Source organism: Ylistrum balloti, unplaced genomic scaffold (assembly GCF_031769215.1).
Source record: "Ylistrum balloti isolate Yb309-2 unplaced genomic scaffold, AGI_CSIRO_Ybal_v1 Utg369742, whole genome shotgun sequence".
NCBI classification, from domain to species: Eukaryota; Metazoa; Mollusca; class Bivalvia; order Pectinida; family Pectinidae; genus Ylistrum; species Ylistrum balloti.
In genome coordinates, this window is record NW_026781951.1 from 1,617,958 (window position 1) to 1,639,522 (window position 21,565).

Below are 21,565 nucleotides of genomic sequence, written 5' to 3' on the forward strand. Positions count from 1 at the left end.
AGTGTTTGAGTAATAAAAAAGATAAAACATTTTTGCTGTAATATATAGTAATGAAGTGTTTGAGTAATAAAAAAATAGAACAAGATGTAACTAGCCAATTTTCATTTTATTTCGTCTGCAAAATTTCAGCAAATTTTTGTGATTTAACAACATTTTTGTAATTAGTTTAAATTTCCTCCTTGCATAAATATCCATGTTTACAGTAGTCTGGATAGAAAATTTCCTTAACAACAGGCACCAAAGAATATTGATCAATGAGTCATCATCCAAATCATATGACGTCACCATGTTCCTTCTTTGCAGATGACTTAAAACTTTATTGAAATATTATAAATTAAGATGAAGATGTTCTACAATCAGATTTAGATAAGCTCCAAAAGTTCAATGTTCACTGAACATCAGCCATCTACATGATCAATGTAGCAAAGTGATGCCTTAAAAATACTGAAATTGAAAAAGACTTAGGTGTTTTATTGGATGAAAAAATGGGATTTTGTTTCCACATCCAAAACTCTATTCTTGGTATAATCAGAAGATCTTTTAAAACATAGACAAATCAACAACTCTCCAATCCAAATTTTTGTGATTTTTATACTTAGGCCTCGAAAAAATATTCTGTAAATCCTGAACAGGAAAAAACATGTTGACATATGTACTAAATTGTTTTCCCAGGATTGAATATAATTGTCATTTATTTTCTGTACATACATCAAATTATATTTATATTGGGAGTGGGTGGGGTTACAGTGGTGATAGCCCATAGGAGTGTGTGGGGTTACAGTGGTGATAGCCCATAGGAGTGGGTGGGGTTACAGTGGTGATAGTCCATAGGAGTGGGTGGGGTTACAGTGGTGATAGCCCATAGGAGTGGGTGGGGTTACAGTGATGATAGCCCATAGGAGTGGGTGGGGTAACAGTGGTGATAGTCCATAGGAGTGGGTGGGGTTACAGTGGTGATAGCCCATAGGAGTGGGTGGGGTTACAGTGGTGATAGCCCATAGGAGTGGGTGGGGTTACAGTGGTGATAGCCCATAGGAGTGGGTTGGGTAACACAGGTGATAGCCCATTTGGTTTGAATGTTGACCTACATAACCTTAGGTGAATATCCTAGATGCATGATTTGGCACTCCTTACCCCAAGCTTTGTAGTTCTCAAGAGACTACTAAATGGACTGGTCAGTGGAGACATATCCTTGGGCATGACATTTCACCCTATTTGCACTCTGGATGTCGGTTAACTACATATCATATGTATTTAAGCCTATATAAATACATGTGTACTTAGATGCACACACAGAACAATCCTTGTTTAATTTGTATGTGGAACATGTACAGTGTTACAATTATTTGAAATGTATGATAAGAAGTTCATTGTGTTACAAAATAAATAAAAATTTGGTTCTGGTTGTACGGTTTACAATCTGTCTAGTACCATATCGAGTGTTTCAAACGCTTTTTCTTTCTCATTTTAATTTACAGCCATCATGACGTGAACAAATATTTGCTTTGAACCGTTCATCTGAGGTGGACGTGGATTTCGCCACTGCAAAGATGGAGAATATTGAAGAAAAAAGTTTGTTTCTAACTTATTTTAGTTAATTTTGTAATGGGTTTAGATTAAGCCATAATAGTATACATATAGTAAGCATTTAATAGGAATGTTGTTGATAGGTTCAAATTTTTTGTCAAGTATAACAGAATTGATAAATACACTAATTTGAAGGAACTTTAATAAAAAAACCATTTTATTTAAGTTAAAATCTTTCCATAAGTTAATAGACCTTCAATTAAGATGTTGTTGCCTTTGAGGAAACAGTTTTTAAGGACTATTCCAAATAAGTATAGAGAGATTAACATATCTGCTGTGAGGGAGGATAAATATAAATGATATGTAATATCTGACTGAATCAAGAAAAACTTGTAGACATATTCTTATGGAAAAGTTGCTTCACTTAATATAATTCATGTGTTTGAAATTATGTAGGATCATGTTTGGTTGTTACAAAAACAGGTGCACAGGAAAGTAAGGAGATGAAAGATGGACAGGATGGTAGAGAAGTGGCAATAATACGCTTCCCATGGCGTAGGAATAACAGTTGTCCGGGCGGCCGCCCTGGGGACGATGGCACTAAACCTGGAGAGTACATTCTACAGACTCTTTTTCTTGAGTTCTGTAATATGGCAGAAAAGAAAGTAGAACAAGTGCTTGCTGAACCTCTGGTATATATATATAATACATATATGTTTTAGTAGATGTATGTCTAGAGCTGAACCTCTGGTATATATATAATACATATATGTTTTAGTAGATGTATGTCTAGAGCTGGACCTCTGGTATATATATAATACATATATGTTTTAGTGGATGTATGTCTAGAGCTGAACCTCTGGTATATATATAATACATATATGTTTTAGTAGATGTATGTCTAGAGCTGAACCTCTGGTATATATATAATACATATATGTTTTAGTAGATGTATGTCTAGAGCTGAACCTCTGGTATATATATAATACATATATGTTTTAGTAGATGTATGTCTAGAGCTGAACCTCTGGTATATATATAATACATATATGTTTTAGTGGATGTATGTCTAGAGCTGAACCTCTGGTATATATATAATACATATATGTTTTAGTAGATGTATGTCTAGAGCTGAACCTCTGGTATATATATAATACATATATGTTTTAGTAGATGTATGTCTAGAGCTGAACCTCTGGTATATATATAATACATATATGTTTTAGTAGATGTATGTCTAGAGCTGAACCTCTGGTATATATATAATGCATATATGTTTTAGTAGATGTATGTCTAGAGCTGAACCTCTGGTATATATATAATGCATATATGTTTTAGTAGATGTATGTCTAGAGCTGAACCTCTGGTATATATATAATACATATATGTTTTAGTAGATGTATGTCTAGAGCTGAACCTCTGGTATATATATAATACATATATGTTTTAGTGGATGTATGTTTAGAGCTGAAACACTGCTATATATATAATACATATATGTTTTAGTAGATGTATGTCTAGAGCTGAATTACTGGTATTTATATAATCAACTTGCCAAATAGTTACTGATTGCCAAACTATCACACCACCATGACATCCTCAAAAAAGGATATATGGAAGTTGTACTGATAGACAGCTGAAATTAACATATATCTTTTAGTAGGACCTATGTACGGGATGTGCCCTACCTATATAAATTTTTAATGTTGAGATTATAATGTACTTTTCTTATTTTTGATAAGAATCTTGATGTTGAAAACCAGAATTAATTCTAAGTTACTTTTAAATAGAACCGTCAAGGATTTCAACACTTTGGTTTAAACAATATTTTTTTTATAAGACTGACAATTAGTGTTTTGCATTTTTTTCAGGAAAAGCTTCTATCAAAGTCTTTACAGAGAGGAGAAGATGCACAATTTGATCAAGTAAGCTATTGTTTATTAGAGAAATTCAGCACAATTTTCTGTATACAGTCAAACTTCTATGAATCAAAGTTTGATTATTCAAATTTCTCAGTGTATCAAGGTTTTTGCCCGGTCCCAAATTTTCTTTCCTATACATTACTACTAACTAACCCCCCTTATGAATTGTAGTTTTATAAATTGAACTTTTTGATGTATTAAAGTTTTTTCATGGACCATAAGCTATGATTACACAGTCATTGACACCTCATGATTCAAACAAAACATTTACCTGCACTGTACAGGTATTTTTGCCCTGCGACAAAATTTCAAACATTTAAACAAAGAGTGCTATCAGACAATGGGATTACGATAGCCTGCTATCACTAGCTCTGTGTTACGGGGTTAATTAATGACTGGACACAGATTTAAATTTGATTAGATAATGGGACATTGTGTGATGTTCACCACCATCGTTGCAATGGCAATTAGAAAGGTCTAATTTACGGAATTATGAAAACAATCAGAGGAAATCCTATCTCTTGTATGATGATTTCGCTCATTCCCAAAGTGTCACATTTTAGTTTTTAGCATAAAAACAAGAGAAACATAGTGATTTATCTGTCAATCATGCATTTTCCGATTGATTCAGACTAGCCATAGTCAGAACTTTAGCAAACACTCTTGTGATTTCTACTGTTGCTTCTGGACATAATACATTATAATTTTGTTACTTTTAAATTCATATGTGCCTATAACATTTATGTATCAGTCCTAAAATAATTACCGTAACATGTGAAGACCACTTTAATGCTGCACGTCGGTTCATTTAAGATCGACCCGTAAAATGCATATACTATGTGACATGAAGGATCAATTTCCCGTTGATTTCTATTTAAAGTTGTTTTTTTTTCATGAAGATAAAAATGCTTCTTTTCATTTAATCTTATGTTTGTTCAGGTGAATTATCGTGTGATTGACTACATATAGCCATGATCATGAAAACGTTTATATAACCCACCAAGCATGATACGAAATCTTGATGTATCAAAGTGTTTTGGTAGTCCCTTGAACTTTGAAACATCTGGCTGTAGTTGTATCAGTAGAAATGTTGCTGTGTATTATCTGTACTGTGAAAAAATCTTAGGATTTCAGTAAAATTCTTTAGAACCCCCAGAGTTGATATACTTAATAAATTTTTAGCTCACCTGGCCTGAATTTGAAGAGAATATTTTCATGTTTTGGACTGTATATCATTGGTCTGATGTGTAAGCTGAACATTCTGTTATCAATTTCTTGGCTCACAGAGGTCAATTTGACTAGATTTCTTTGTGTACACGTTATGCTGGTAGAAGTTTTTTTTACCATTTTCAGCCCCAAAAAAATACCTGCATACATTATGTAGGTGTGCACATTACGCTGGTTTTTAAGGTATACAGTAAATAAAGTAAATGGCATCAAAGATTTTGTACTTTTTATAAGTATAATACATTTAATACATGAAAATTGACAGAGTTATGATAATTTTACTGTAGCAGGAATGACAGCCTGGCACATGTGTGTATATTTATATAAATACCATATGGTAATGGTGATGCACCTTTAATCACTATAACTCAGAGTGCTTGAGAAGATAGCGGCATCAATAGATGATTCGTTAATATGATTATAATACATCTTGTACTGTGTTGCAGAGAGGTAAATTTTCCTCCATCACTGATGGTACGTGTGTGTTAGTATGTGTATCTCACTTGAGAACAGTGTTATCTTATTTTATATTTTTTGTAGTTGTTGAATTCCTTTGGGTGTCTGGCTGAACAGTGTCTACCATCCATTCTACGCAGTCTTTTCCGTTGGTTTGAACGTCAAAATCTGATGGATGAGTGTTCGCAACCTGACACTCGACAACGACACAGAAGCAAAGGGTGTGTTGTATAAAATTGTTAGCTCACAGGGGGTGTCCATCGTCCATCGTCTGATGTCAAATTTTAAATATTTCTTCTCAATAACCAATGGAACAAATGTTTTGAGATTTGGCTGGTATGTTCCCGTGATCAAGCCTGACAATATATGCGAAAAGAAATTACCTTTATCTATGTTCAAGGTCAAAGGGGCCAAATTTGTTAAAAACTTAACACGACTTCTTCTCATGAACTAAAAGTCACTGAGGCATGCAATTTGACTGGTATGTTCCTAGGATGAAACAGGACAGTGTTTGAGAAAAGAAATGACCCTGACTTTTTTATATTCAAAGTCACAGGGGTCAAATTTGTTAAAACATTTTAACAAATTCTTTTTCATGAACGAAAAGGAACCGTGCTAGTATGTTTCTAGGTTGAAGCCTGACAAAGTTTGCAAAAATGAATGACCTTGATAAAATTTAAGGTCACAGAGGTAAGATTTGTTAAGACCTTTAAATGACTTCTTATGAACTGAAAGGCCTGGAGGTAGGTATGATATTTGGCTGGTATGTTCCTAGGTGAAAAAAGATACCTTGATGCATGTTTAAGGTCATAGGGTTCAGATTTGTAAAAAGGTTTGCACAAATTCTTCTGAATTATCAAAAGATGCAGAAGCATGGTGTTTGGTCGATAAGTTTCTAAGATGAAGCCCGACAATATTAGCGAAAAGAAATTACCTTGACCCTCACTGAAGGTCAAAGGGCTAAAATTTGTTAAAAATAGAAAATATGGTTTTTGGGTTATACTTTTCTAGGATTATGCCTGACAAGGTTTCAAAAAGAAGTGACCTTGACCCTTATATAATGTCATAGGGGTCAAATTTGTTAAAACTTTGGAGCAATTTCTTTTACTTTTAACTAATCAAAAGCATTGGAAAAGTGTTTCTAGATCAAAGCCCAACAAATTTCAAGAAAATAAGACCTGACATTTACTTGAAATCCAAGTCATAACTCTCACTGTTTAGAGTTGAGTATTAAAAGCTCTTTGTTGCTGAAATTGGATAAAATCTATTGGATATGCCCAACTTTGAATGCCAGTGGTGTATATGTCAGTATATATAATATGAACAACGATTCTATTTTTGATGAACATTGAATATCAAATGAGTGATGTAGGCTCATTTGGCCTCTTATTTATATAAAACATGTTTGAAAATCAAAAAGCGATAACATGTTGAATGCTGTGGTAAAATTTGGGTTATATGAAAAAATGGCATGACCTGATCAATAATGTATGTCAATGTCTATTGCAGAAGTAAAGATTTTCTCTGTGAACGAAGAGATGTAAGTATATCCTTTGATATGGCTTCATATTCTTTGTTAGTTTTGTGTCTTTGGCTTTACTTTTGACTTTGAATTTGTAAACTGGAAACAGCATAATAATATGTTCCATTTGTCAAGGGAAATTGTGATAATAAGCGTAACGTGACATTAATAGTTGTCTAACCCGGAAGTTAACTTTCTGGGCCAAACTGTTTCTTACAGAAATTGTTTGAAGATGAAAAGTTGTGATATGCTTTGTTTTTCCCAGTGATTTTCCTCAACTTTTGTTTGTTTACTCTTTGAAATATCAAACCTGCTATCATGAATTATCTTGTACAATCATGTCATATTCACAGTTTACACATGGTGGAATTCGTACATGACACAACAGTGTCAACAGCTGATATTTTGTCACCTAATTCATTCTACTCAGTTTTCTCAGATTTAAGATGGCGGACTGGGCTTATTGTAGGACAATGTATTCAGAATTATCAACATTTCTACACAATTGAAAATAGTAGGAATGGGCTGTATGACAATGTATTTAAAATTATCGACATTTCTACACAATTGAAAATAGTAGGAATGGGCTGTAGGACAATGTATTTAAAATTATCGACATTTCTACACAATTGAAAATAGTAGGAATGGGCTGTAGGACAATGTATTTAAAATTATCGACATTTCTACACAATTGAAAATAGTAGGAATGGGCTGTAGGACAATGTATTTAAAATTATCGACATTTCTACACAATTGAAAATAGTAGGAATGGGCTGTAGGACAATGTATTTAAAATTATCGACATTTCTACACAATTGAAAATAGTAGGAATGGGCTGTAGGACAATGTATTTAAAATTATCGACATTTCTACACAATTGAAAATAGTAGGAATGGGCTGTATGACAATGTATTTAAAATTATCGACATTTCTACACAATTGAAAATAGTAGGACTGGGCTGTAGGACAATGTATTTAAAATTATCGACATTTCTACACAATTGAAAATAGTAGGAATGGGCTGTAGGACAATGTATTCAGAATTATCAACATTTCTACACAATTGAAAATAGTAGGAATGGGCTGTAGGACAATGTATTTAAAATTATTGACATTTCTACACAATTGAAAATAGTAGGAATGGGCTGTAGGACAATGTATTTAAAATTATCGACATTTCTACACAATTGAAAATAGTAGGACTTGGCTGTAGGACAATGTATTGAAAATTATCAACATTTCTACACAATTGAAAATAGTAGGAATGGGCTGTAGGACAATGTATTGAAAATTATCAACATTTCTACACAATTGAAAATAGTAGGAATGGGCTGTAGGACAATGTATTTAAAATTATCGACATTTCTACACAATTGAAAATAGTAGGAATGGGCTGTAGGACAATGTATTTAAAATTATCGACATTTCTACACAATTGAAAATAGTAGGAATGGGCTGTAGGACAATGTATTGAAAATTATCGACATTTCTACACAATTGAAAATAGTAGGAATGGGCTGTAGGACAATGTATTGAAAATTATCAACATTTCTACACAATTGAAATTAGTAGGACTGGGCTGTAGGACAATGTATTCAGAATTATCAACATTTCTACACAATTGAAAATAGTAGGACTTGGCTGTAGGACAATGTATTTAAAATTATCGACATTTCTACACAATTGAAAATAGTAGGACTGGGCTGTAGGACAATGTATTTAAAATTATCGACATTTCTACACAATTGAAAATAGTAGGACTGGGCTGTAGGACAATGTATTTAAAATTATCGACATTTCTACACAATTGAAAATAGTAGGACTGGGCTGTAGGACAATGTATTTAAAATTATCGACATTTCTACACAATTGAAAATAGTAGGAATTGGGCTTATTTCTGCTTGAGTTTAAAGTATGAAACAGTGTTATAGATTGCCTCTATTTGTGCTACCTGAGAGGATGGTAGGTTTACAGTGTATTGTCAGTATTGAATACGTAATTATTTTAAAATCTTATTTCTTTGAAATTATGTACTGATAAATATTTTGTTTGTTCTTTACTCTAATGATGTTGAACTCTGTGAATTGTGTTTTTCCAGCTTGCTGTGGAGTTTGTGTACTGTCTGGTACTCATAGAGGTCTTAGCTAAGGTCAGTATGCATAGGGGTCATCATGTTTACACATTACATTTGTGTTATTGTTCAGTATCAATGTAACATTTGTGACATGATATCAATCAAAGATTTTTCTCAAAGGAGTGCATGGAGTATAGCATTATATTGTGCACCTAAACATTGGATAAAACAAATACAATTTCCATAAAAGATTGGTCTAGCCCCTTTTGGCTAGAAGGGGGGGGGCCCAAAAGGGGAAATAGAGATTATTCTCTGAAATCCTTCTCATGTAATGTCCCCACCCTCACCCTTGGGACAGGAGCTGTATGGCCCTGTAGGGGAAATCTGAAGGAATGGCAGGAAACTATCATAATTTGGTCTGAACCATGCTTGAAGGACTTTGATATACCGGTATATGATTTAGGCAGAAGGATGGAGAAGTAGACATTAATCTTTATAGAATTTATTTTAGTTTGGATGACGCCATTTAAGCTACACAAAGTAAATACTGACCTTTAGGCCCCTCATTCTCAGATTTCATACAGTGGTTCTCCTTTGTCCCTAGTTGTGTTCTTCTCCTTTGTCCCTAGTTGTGTTCTTCTCCTTTGTCCCTAGTTGTGTCCTTCTAATTTTCGGACTGATGAAGAGGAAAAATGGCTGACAGATAACCTGTTTGGTTATGCAGTTCAAGATTATTTTTGTTAATTCTTAGAGAAATTTACAAATTTCTTGTGATTAATAGCTCAAACAGAGGAAATAAAATGGGAAAATATTCAATTTTTTAAGAATAAATGAAAATTAAACTGTGGTGGGCTCCCTAATGTTTTAGAACTTTGCTAGAAATCAATTTGTTGTATCTGCACAAACATTTAACTGTAATTATTTTTTGCGTTTCTGCCATATCACAGCTGAGTTTCCATCCTGGACATAATGATCTGGTAACCTACATAATCACCCAGGCTTTTCGACATTTCAAATACAAAGACGGGTGAGTTATATTTTCATTATAAATAAAGTGGTTTATTAGCCCACCATCAGCAGATGGTGGACTATTCAAATTGCTCTACATCTGTAATCCATGATCTGTCTGTAAACAATTTTTGTTATCCCTATTTCTTCACAGATATTGGACGGAGCTTTCTGAAATTTCATATGAAGATTCCGCTTTGCTCCAAAATTGTACTCATTTGGGTTTTTGAATGATCAGGAAAACAAAATGGCTGAAAGGTGGCCATTTCTTGGTCATATTTTTGATACAGCGGCAATACCAACCTGATAACTATGTTAACTGGGCACCAAAAGAGAATGAGTCATGATATAAGAATTTACCCATTGGTCTTGCTCCATCAAAGAGGTTAAGTGACTGAGCTTTAATTTGGATTTTACAAAGATTACCGAATTTATTCAAATGATTGACCTTGTCACTTGGGTAGAATGTGATGAGAATTTGGAATTTCTTCTGTCTACAAGCAATAGGTCATCGGGCACGGTATTTGTGTAGTAGCATGTATGACAAATAGAATTTTCAAATGGGCAGATATTGATTTTTATGAACGGACAAAGTCTTGTTTGTAAGCTGTAGAACAGGTGAGCAATTCAGGCCGATTCAGACTGATTAGAAAAACTAAATATCTGACAGGTGACAATATTTGAATTGGCAGTAAAAGGTTATTACTTTTTTATTGGGAATTTGAAATTTCATATGATTACAAGCAAAAGTGGAGGAAAGAAGAGAAAAGATTAGTAAAGATCCAATAATTGAAGAACAAAGGAAAATTAAATGATTTTTGGTTACAAAATCCCCCTCAGATCTCCTGGTTTACAATCACCATCAGTTTATCAGAGTGATATATGGAATGTATAAATATCTCATAATTAAGATTAACAAATACTTGATCACTTTAAATCTACACAGTCTGTCTTTTACCTGATATTTTGACAGAGCTTTACACTATTTTCAGTTTTGACCCCTTTGCACTACATTGGCCTATATAGGTTCTTACTTATACATGCTGCAGTGGTTGATGCTATAAAATGATATATGTACTGTAAGTCATTTTGGTTCATTTCAGTATACAAACCAATCCCAATTCAGGGAACATCAGCATCCTGACTGACCTGTACTCGGAGGTTATTGGTGTTCTTGTCCAGTCCAGGTAGGTCAGGGGTCATAGGTCATATGTCAGGATCTTGACTTGAATTAATTAACATAATATGGGCTGCTAGACCCTGGATTTTCCATCAGTGTTTTGGCTCATTGTATAAAGAACAATATGGTCAGGATTTGTAACTATGTTAGAGAAATCATTTTTATTGTCATCTTCTTGATAGTTGTGTGTTAATTTGTCCTGCCTTTTTATACCTAACTCATTTCATGAGTCATGTCAAACCTACCCTATCTCCTATCCCAAAGCAATAATCAATTTCATTACAATTACTTTCTCATTTCTGAAGAGATTTCAAAATCTATGCATTGTACCTCCGATGAGATTGTTTCTGCAATGTTAGGGTCAACATTACTGTGGAAAGAAAGTTATCAAGAATTCAATCTTAAAATAATCACTACTACATCTCTTGCTCTAAATGATTTGAAGTTTGAAATAATGCATAAACCAGTGTTTATTTGCATGACTCAGATATATTTTTTTTGTATAGATTCACAGCAGTAAAGAAACATTTTATGTCCGAGTTGAGGGAGCTAAAACTTCGCGACCAGACCCCATATACTGCACAGAGCATCATCAGTTTGCTTACCAGTCTTAAGTACTTCAAGGTTAAGGTAGGTCACAACTATCAGGTGCTTCAAGGATCATTGTAAGTCACTATAAGGTGCTTCGTGGTCAATTTAGGTCACAGCTATCAGGTGCTTCAAGATCATTGTAAGCCACTTTTAAAGTGGTCCCTGGTCACTATCAAGTACTTCAAGGTCAAGATAGTTCTCTATTGAGTTTTTCTAATGTTGTGTTACATTTGGATGCTACATTGTTTAGATAAACAGTACACATGTATATATCAATTTATGTTCCTTTCATATACATCAGGCTTAACATACAACAATTAATTAAAATATTGATTCAGATTATAAATAAATTTTCACAAGAACAATGTGACATATAATGATGAATCTGGAGTGATTAGTAAATGGTAAATAAACATTGATGTTTATCTCTGTGATACTGCATTGAAATGACATGAATTATTTAGCTGTAATAATATTTAAATGGTGTAACTTTTTTGTATGTTCAGATGCACCCAATAGAGGACTTTGAGGCCTGTGTGATGTTTATGCAGGATTTAGGGCATTACTTTTTGGAGGTTAAGGATCGTGACATCAAGCATGCTCTTGCGACTTTATTTGTTGACATTCTTTTGCCTGTGGCTGCTGTGAGTAACAACACATTTACTTTTAGATACTTGGTGCTATTCCACTCTGAGTGTAAGGAAACATCCCTGATGTAATTTTCTAATTCTGAGATTATGCTGAATTGTTCCATTTTTACGGGTCATAGCTTACCTGGTCTGAAGGACTTAAACCATGGCATTGCATTTGTTGTCTGGAATCCCTCATCTGCAATGTTTACTGAAAATTAAATAGTACTAATAGTCATGATTGACTGAACAGATTTTAACCATATTTGGTCAGAAGCAAGGAACCAACTCTGTGTCAATGGTAATTTTTGGCCTTCAATGGCCTGAGGGGAGGGACCTAAAAGAGGAAATTTAGCAAAATCTTCAAAATCCTTTTTCTGTAGGAATTTTGGTCAAAAGTTTGGCTGAAGCATCCTTTGGTGAAGAGGAATCAATTGTGTGTAAAAGGTTGGTCTTAACCTCCTGGTGCAGGAAGAATGGGGCCAAATAGGAGAAATAAAGCAAATTATTTAAAGTTCTTCTTCAGCAGGAATGCTTGGATGTCATAATTTTGTCCCAACCCTTTGGTGCAGGAAGGGTGGGGTCTTATAGTGGAAATAGAGCAAATCTTGGTAACCTTTCTTCTTCTGCAGGAGTGCCTGGATTTTGTCCTGATTTGGACTGAAGCATGCTTTTTGAAGGGGAATCAATTTTGTATGAACAGTTGGTATTGAACCCTGAGACAGGAGGGGTTGGCCCAATTAGGGGAATGATATAAAAATCCTTCTTCTGTAATAATGCCTGGATTTTGCCCTTATGGTCAGAAGCATGCCTTTGAAGGATAATTAAATTTTTGTAAATGGTTGGTTTCCACATGGTGTGTGACTGATAGGTTCCTAGAATGACAAAATTTACAGAAATACACTGGCCCTTATTCAAAGTCACAGAGGTTGAATTGAGGAAAACCTTCAAAACAATTTCTTCTGACCAACCAAAAGGTGCAGACAAATGGTATTTGACTGACAGATTCCCAGAATGAAGCTTGACAAAATATTGGGAAAGAAATTACCTTGATCCATAGTCACGGTCATAGGGTCAAATTTGTTTAAATATTACAAGATTAACCAAAAAGCACAGAGGCATGGTATTTGGCCGGTAGGTCTTTGGGTTTAAGCCTGACTAAGTTTGCAAAAAAAGAAATGACATTGAACCATATTCAAAGTCCCAGGGGTCAAATTGTTGAAACATGTAAAAAACTTCTTCTGGTAAACCAAAAGTCTAAGAAGGATGTTTTTTTGAAAGGTGTTTCCAGGTTAAAGCTTGACAAATTTAGATATAAAAAAGAAAATACAGTTACCTATAATCTCCACAAATATCACTGATTGTACAGAGTGATATTATATTGATACCCAGTTCAAAATATCATTGATACAATGGTAGAAAATATTGTTTAAGGAAAACAGATGAGTTGATCTTTCCAATCTTGTAGACGGCCAAGAATGAAGTGAATGTACCAGTGCTAAAGAACTTGGTGGATATGCTGTACACACCAGCACTGGATTTGACAATGAAGAAAAAACACATATTTGTGAGTCCCATTTCTACACTGAATACAATGATGATTAACAGTGACAGGCTCATAGTAACTTGACTAGAGTAGTTAGAATGTATTGGATGTTGGAATAATTGTCTTAAGGAAGTCACAATCTTCCAAGAAAAAAAAAACATAATTTATCTTTGTTATCGTAATGTAACACTTTTGTGTGGGATATTAATTTGGGCACCTTGCGTGCATCCCTGCGTCTGTTCATCGATCTGTCTGTCTGTCTATTTGTCCATCTGTCATAAATTGGTCTGGAGCGTAACACAAAAACTAAAAGAGGTATCAACAGGAAACTTCGTAGATAGATAAATCTCAAAAAAGGAGAAATGCAGTGCACAAGAACCATCACTCTCTTTTGCATAATTTAGGATTTATTGCCTACTAAAACTATAAGAAATATCAACGTTTCTGAGTGTTTAATAATACATTGTATACTTGTTCTTTTATAGCACTGTTTCCCTCTTGTGACGTGCCTATTGTGTGTGAGTCAGAAGACATTCTTCCTTAACAACTGGCCATACTTTCTGACCACACACTGCCTTTCACAGCTGAAGAACAAGGACCAAAAAATATCTCGTATGGCTCTTGACTCTCTGCACAGACTTCTGTGGTTAGTACACATAAAGAGTTCTTATTATTTTGACTTGGGAACCGATGTAGAACCGTGAGAAAAACGATCAGATGAGATACTTCAATTAAAGTCTGGTCTTCATTTTCTTAATCAACGATCATCAGATGATGGGATATTCGACTCACCCTTCATCTTAGGTCTCTGGTCTTTTTGTTAGCATGTTTTGTATAAATGGTCGGACTTGGAACCGTCTGTGTTGGGAGGGAGGGGCAAGTTTGGAAATCTAGCAAATTCTTTAAAATCCCAATTCTTTCAAATCCTTTGATTCTGTTCCAATTTGGTATGAAGCATCTTCAGGTAAAACAAAACCAATTTTATATAAATGGTAGGTTTGGGACCCTGAAAGGTGGGAAGGGTGTGGCCCAATAGGTAAAATAGTGCAAATTCTTTATAATCACTCTTCTATTAGAATGATTCAAATTCAAGTTTTATCTGAAGCATCCTTTGATGAAGAGAGCTTTGTCTTGTATAAATGGTATATCTCCCCTCCCAGGGACAGAGGGAAATAGATGCAACACTATACTTTTCTTTAGTTTCAATATAGTGAAGCAATTTCAACAGGAAAAACAAGGTGAGCTAAACAGGCCCTTTGGGCCTCATTTTCTGTGATTCCAGGGTGTACATGGTGAGGATAAAATGTGAGAGTAACACTATTACTCACAGTCGTCTACAGAGCATTGTCAGCAGTCTCTTTCCAAGGGGCTCCAAGATGGTCACCCCCAGGGATGTACCTCTCAACTTCTTTGTCAAAATAATCCAGTTCATTGCAAAGGTATGTCAACCATCATTTTTTGTCTCCTTAATTTATGATAATTGTTTAACTGTCCTCCTATCATCCACTGTTGATTATTCCACCATTATTGTAATTAGTTACTTTCTTCTCTGTAGATAATGAAGTCTTCCTTGTTACTAGATATTGAGGTACCTTGGCTGTAGTTAATTGATATAATTGTGTTTTCAGGAAAGACAAGACTTTGCTATGAAGGAGATTATATTTGACCTGCTGTGTGTGGGGCGTTCAGCCAAGATTCTGACACCAGAGGTATGACAATAAAAACAAATTGTGCCCTTCAAACAGGCAATCATACCATTTGCACAATCTGTTTTTGAGGAATGGCAATTTGCAATCTACAAATATTATGATATGATACAATATTGCGATGTAAAACAATGTTTTTGACAATGGATGACTATTTAATCCCCCAAAATGCTTGGTCTGTCCATCCATCATCTGTCTGGTAATTACTTTATCAAGTAGTTGCTGATATCACAAAAAGTTACAAAAAACTATTCTTATTTAGGTACAAAAAAGTTATAACTTTTTAATGTCCAGGGTTCTGATACAGTAATAAAAAGTTAAAAAAAACAGTACAAAAAGGTGTAACTTTTTTGCGAGTACAAAAAGGCACAATAAAGGTGTAACTTTTTTGCGAGTACAAAAAGGCACAATAAAGGTGTAACTTTTTTGCGAGTACAAAAAGGCACAATAAAGGTGTAATTTTTTTGTGAGTACAAAAAGGCACAATAAAGGTGTAATTTTTTTGCGAGTACAAAAAGGCACAATAAAGGTGTAATTTTTTTGCGAGTACAAAAAGGCACAATAAAGGTGTAACTTTTTTGCGAGTACAAAAAGTGACTTTATCAGAGATGATCTTTACTATATATATAGGGGAAAAGGTATAACCTTTGATAGGTACTGAATTACAAATAAATACAGGAAATAACAAATTGGTCTAGATCAGACTGTATTAGTGTACATATTAAATTTTAATCATCAAATTATTCTTTTGCCTTGTGCCCCCTCAAAGTAGATCAGTTTTTCAAACTTGCAGACCCTGTCGCCCCTACTGATTGCATAATATACCACCCTGCTAGTGCAAGCAGGTGTGAGTCACAAACAATATGTAATAATAATTCATTGGCACAGTGCTCCCTCTATTTACAACCCCCCAAGTCAGCAACAACTCCCTTCAAACAGCTGTTTTCCCTTCAGCATTCTATCAGTAATAATGAACCCCATCTCAGTGACCCTCCCAAGACTAGACCAGTGACTACTTCATTGTGATTGGATTTCAGACTTTTAATTCTCTAATCTCTATCACATACATTTTTATGGCTTCCAAACAAATATTATTGTCAAAATATCAATTGATAATTGGAGACAGCCAAATCATGATAATGTTATATCACAGATTTTACATGGGTGTTATTTTTCCACAGATTAAATTTCTGCGATCATGATAAACTGCTTGAGAATGCAAAACTATCCCTGTCAAAATAATCTACCATACAGAATACTGCTCTTCTTGTTACTGTTACTAATTTAAATGTTAGTTAAAGGATTTTACTGTATGTTTATGAAACATAAAGTGATTTTCCCATCATTTCCCACAGCGAATGAGTATTGGTCTGCGAGCATTCCTTGTCATCGCTGATAGCCTACAACAGAAGGATGGTGACCCCCCAATGCCACAGACGCAGGCTACTTTACCCTCTGGAGCCACAGTGAGGGTCAAGAGGACCTTTCTCAATAAGATGCTGACTGACCAAATGGCAAAAACTATAGGCCTAGCTCAGTATTATCCCCACATACTCAAAGCATTTGATTCTATGTTACATGCACTAGATCTACAGGTGGGGAGACAACTCCTCCTTACCAAGTTAGAGAATGTCAACAAGGAGCCAGATGAACTGATGACGTAAGTAAATTGCTTTCACTGGAGCCTTAGACAGCATAAGTTAGAAATATAGGTGGTAATTCTGCAACATCTTCCTTAGTAATGCTTTTTAAAAATAGAAAAAAGTTAATTGTTCACAATATTTTCATAGGTATGCAACTTGTCATTGGTATTGAAGATTTTGTGTGCAATGAAAAAATCTTAATTCTGTAATTTTATGAAAGAAGGTGAAAAAATGAGATATTGTATATCATGAGATATTTTTGCTCATTTAGGTTTAAATACCAATAATTGGTAGAGACATATTTTACTTGCAGTTTGACTATCTGATGACGAAAAATCATGAGATTTTATGATAAATGATATATTTTGCTTTATTTTGTGGGAAGCGATCGTAAAATGAAAAATATGTCTAATTTATATTCAAGCACAACTACCAGGGTATACATATATCTCTGTGTAAGGAGAAGGAAATAAAAAACAGGACAAGAATGGTTTACTGTAATTCTAACATATATCTCTGTGTAAGGAGAAGGGCATTTTACAGGACAAGAATGGTTTATTGTAATTCTTACATATATCTCTGTGGCACATTGTTGGATAAAATTGACGATTACATTATACTGTTTCAGTGGAGAAAGAAAGGCGAAGATAGAACTGTTCCGAACCTGTATTGCTGCCATCCCTCGGTTAATTCCAGATGGAATGAGCTGTCAAGAATTAGTGGAACTGCTTACAAGGCTTACAGTTCACCTAGATGAGGAGTTAAAGGGGTGAGTGTTGGTACTGAATGAGGGGCTAAATGAGTGAGTGTTGGTACTGAATGAGGGGCTAAATGAGTGAGTGTTGGTACTGAATGAGGGGCTAAATGAGTGAGTGCTTATACAGAATGAGGGGCTAAAGGGGTAAGTGTTTGTACTGAATGAGGGGCTAAATGAGTGAGTGTTGGTACTGAATGAGGGGCTAAATGAGTGAGTGCTTATACAGAATGAGGAGCTAAAGGGGTAAGTGTTTGCACTGAATGAGGGGCTAAAGGAGAGAATGTTTGTACTAAACAGGGGCTAAACAGATGATTGTTGTAACTTCCTTATGGGCTGAAGGTTTGAGTGTTTGTAATAATGAGGGGCTTAAGGACAGAGTGTATTGAATGATGGGTGACAGGGTATAAAAGGTTGAATGTAATTGTAAGGAGATGAAAAGATGAATATATGTTAATATGTTGGGATAAATGGGTGAGTGTTTGTACTGAAATAGGGATTAATTGTTTGTTCTAATGACAGAGGGAATAAGGAAATCAGTATTTGTACTAATGAAGTGTTAAAGGAAAACAATGTTTGTACTAATGAGGGGCTGAAGTGGTCATTGTTTGTACCAATGAATGGCTAAAGAAGTTATTGTACTGAAAGAGGAGTTAAAGGGGTGATATATATGCTGTTGTGTGGTATCTGTCATCTGTTTGGCATCCACTTTTCCACTTAAACAACTTCTTCTCAATTAACCAACAGAGCAAATGTCATGAAATAGGCTGGTAGGTTGCTGGGATGAATCCCCACAGAGTTTGTGAAAGGAAAGGCCTTGACCTTCAAGTTCACAGAAATTGGATTAAAAACCTTTCTACAACCTTTTCTGACTAACAAAAAGGTGCAGGAGAATAGTATTTGGCTGATAGGTTCTTAGGATGAAGCCAGACAAATTATGCAAAAAGAAATTATCTTGACCCATATTCAAGGTCACAGGTTTCAGGTTTGTTAAAACTTTTAGGCAACTTCTTCTGATGAACCAAAAGATGCAGAAGCATAGTATTGGGCTTGCAGGTTTCTAGGATGAACACCGACAAAGTCTGGGAAAACAAATGACCTTAACCTTTAATCAGGGGTCAATCTTGTTAAATCCTTAAAACGTCTTCTGTTAACTAATCAAAAGGTGCAGAAGCCTTGTATTTAGGTGATAGGTACCAAGGATGAAGCCTAACATAGCTTGCATGTAATAAGAATGAAGAAATATTAATGACATGATAACAATTTCTGTCTCGTACAGCCATGCATTCCAGGCCCTACAAAACTTGATGCAGGAGTCGCCAGTGTGGAGGGAACATGTGGTGAGAGGTAAGACATTATATGAACCAGATATCTCCTTAAGTATTGATCCTTTATTAGTGTGTCCCATTTGATGTGATAGTGATGGCCATCATTCTGTAAAAATTGTGTTTTCATTCATTTTCTCTTGGATGGACAGTAAAATTGTATTGAAATTTTGTTTGTAGTTGCATAAAAATAAGATGCAGGTTAGGTTTTTTCAATGGTTATGGTCCCTTGAATTTAGAAAGTTTCTAGAAACTTGAACAGTTCTTTCCATTTGGGTATATTGAATTGAAAGTTAAAGTGTAATAGTATTGTTACAGTATACAGGTCAATTGTTAGTATTCAGTCATCATATTTTTATCCAGATTTATGACCCTATAACTTTTATTGGTTACTGGTGGGGGACATTCATGTGAAACCTATACATCTAGTTATATGATTATGATAATGATGTTGTTATATGAATATTACAGAGTGTTATAATTTGGAATCTAAGAAACATTATATTAAATAAAGACCTTTACATTTCTATAATAACCTCTCCATGGACTGAAAGGACAGTTGAACTTCTACCTTGGTGGTGTCTGGTGTCATGTTCAAAAGTCCCAAACTATTTCCTACTTTCCCAAAACGCATTTCTAGTTTTCACAGGATTGTTTGCTTATTTTGTTAGAAGATTGAAATTTAAACAAGAAAGGAAATAACTTAAGATTTGTTATAGGCACTAAGGATTAAAACATAAGACTGTTGGAGAACTGTGTAGACAATACCTTAACAAGAAAGAAAATAACTTAGATTTGTTATAGGCACTAAGGATTAAAACATAAGACTGTTGGAGAACTGTGTAGACAATACCTTAAATCATTTGTTTTCAGGTTTCGTACAGTTTGTACAACGAGATATCAGTGATACTAATACACAGCTACTGGACGGTGCCCTGCGACTTCTGATGCAGCTCTTGGTCCAGTGGAAAACTAACATTGTTACTGCACAACAAAGGGTAAATCTCACCAAGTAGTGGCAGTAGTCGTTTTTATCTGTCACAGTCACTTTTTATGTGGAGGGGACAAATAGCATTACACATGATTATGTCTCCTGTCCCATTGCATCCCGACACGTCCCGTTCTAAATCAATGCCATTTCTCGAAAGCCTCTCAACAGATACGGTTCATATTTAAACCTGAGTATAGTAACATCAAGTTCTACACCTGATCATATTAAGGTGGTCATAGGTCAAGGTGAAAGAGTTAACGGTCACATTTGACAGTGGCAGATTTGTCAAATAATGCTACTTGATCAACATTTTAGATAGACTATATGCAATGTTCCATATAGTATGAACTGTTACAATTTACACAGGATATAGCTTTCAAAGATATGTTTGACTTAAATAGAACAGGCCTTTACATGTGCAAGTTTTATGAAGAAAAATGTCCTTGTTTTATGAATGGGCCATGCAGTCAATTCTGATGTGGATAACTTGCAATTTTCAAGAAGTAATTTAATCCAGGGTTTCAGTATAATGTCACAGCCTCTGGAACTAACATTTCTAGCTTTTTGATTGGTTAAAAAATGCCAATGAGTTAACCACATTACCTAGCAGCAGTCATGTGCTATAAATAATGACACTGTTTTTCAAAATAGTGTTATGCATGCATGTGATCACTGTGAGACAACAAAATGCTATTCTAAAAACTTACAGGCTAGGTGTCCTTGACAAGATTCAGATTGGGATTTTCACAAATCATGAACCAATATTGTTTTGGTTTGAGGTTTATGTTTGAATGGGACAATAAGGTGAATACACTTGATTATGGGATGTCTAATATCTATTCTTGTGGGTTGATCTAAAAACGATCAACAAGTGACAAGCAGCGACTGTAACTGTCTTCAGAAAATATTTGATGGCTCACATGTACATTGTGTATCACACTCAGGGGAAGTGTCATCAAATCATTTATCGTTAAAATCCAAATAAAATTATTGACATCAAAAGTTATGTGTGTAATATGATTTATGGTAAAATTAGTACATTAAGTCTCAGTTTCATAAATGAAAAAATGACAATGTTACTCAAACAAGGTGAACAGCTTTTTATATAAAAAGCAATGGTTAAAAAAAACTACTTTGGTGTCATAAAATTCTATATATGCCTTCAGATGTTTCGTATGTACCATACAATGATAAGGAACAATTACAATGTCAGTTACTGTGCTTAGACTTGAAGTGTTGTGGCATCATGCACCTTATTATCACTAAATAAGCCCTTTATGATCTGTTTTAAAGTTTCAATGTTGTTCTAAGTCCATTACATGTACTCAATACCAGTGGCAATGTGGTGTTTTAGAACATGAAATTGTTTCAGTGAGTGGTACATTTCACTGATTTGATGGAAATCTTTTTTTAAATCTTCAAATTTAATCTGTTGATAATCATTTTCTATCACAATGTTTGTTT

General features: G+C 34.5%; 1 protein-coding gene across 2 annotated transcripts in view; it reads left to right on the forward strand.

The window, feature by feature from the left end:
* Positions 1-1,486: 1,486 nt before the first annotated feature.
* The window catches only part of LOC132543196 (protein furry-like), a 94,301-nt gene continuing 74,222 nt past the window's right edge, over positions 1,487-21,565 (forward strand). For both annotated transcript variants that reach the window (XM_060206670.1, XM_060206671.1), the window contains exons 1-18: positions 1,487-1,572; positions 2,011-2,219; positions 3,399-3,452; positions 5,217-5,353; positions 6,642-6,672; positions 8,753-8,803; positions 9,676-9,755; positions 10,840-10,923; positions 11,423-11,546; positions 12,014-12,151; positions 13,605-13,703; positions 14,168-14,328; positions 14,965-15,121; positions 15,311-15,391; positions 16,744-17,048; positions 17,660-17,800; positions 19,065-19,132; positions 19,984-20,108. In XM_060206670.1, the coding sequence (XP_060062653.1) occupies positions 1,551-1,572; positions 2,011-2,219; positions 3,399-3,452; positions 5,217-5,353; positions 6,642-6,672; positions 8,753-8,803; positions 9,676-9,755; positions 10,840-10,923; positions 11,423-11,546; positions 12,014-12,151; positions 13,605-13,703; positions 14,168-14,328; positions 14,965-15,121; positions 15,311-15,391; positions 16,744-17,048; positions 17,660-17,800; positions 19,065-19,132; positions 19,984-20,108 (2,067 nt within the window). In that variant the 5' untranslated portion in view covers positions 1,487-1,550. The remainder of the gene's footprint in view (positions 1,573-2,010; positions 2,220-3,398; positions 3,453-5,216; positions 5,354-6,641; positions 6,673-8,752; positions 8,804-9,675; positions 9,756-10,839; positions 10,924-11,422; positions 11,547-12,013; positions 12,152-13,604; positions 13,704-14,167; positions 14,329-14,964; positions 15,122-15,310; positions 15,392-16,743; positions 17,049-17,659; positions 17,801-19,064; positions 19,133-19,983; positions 20,109-21,565) is intronic.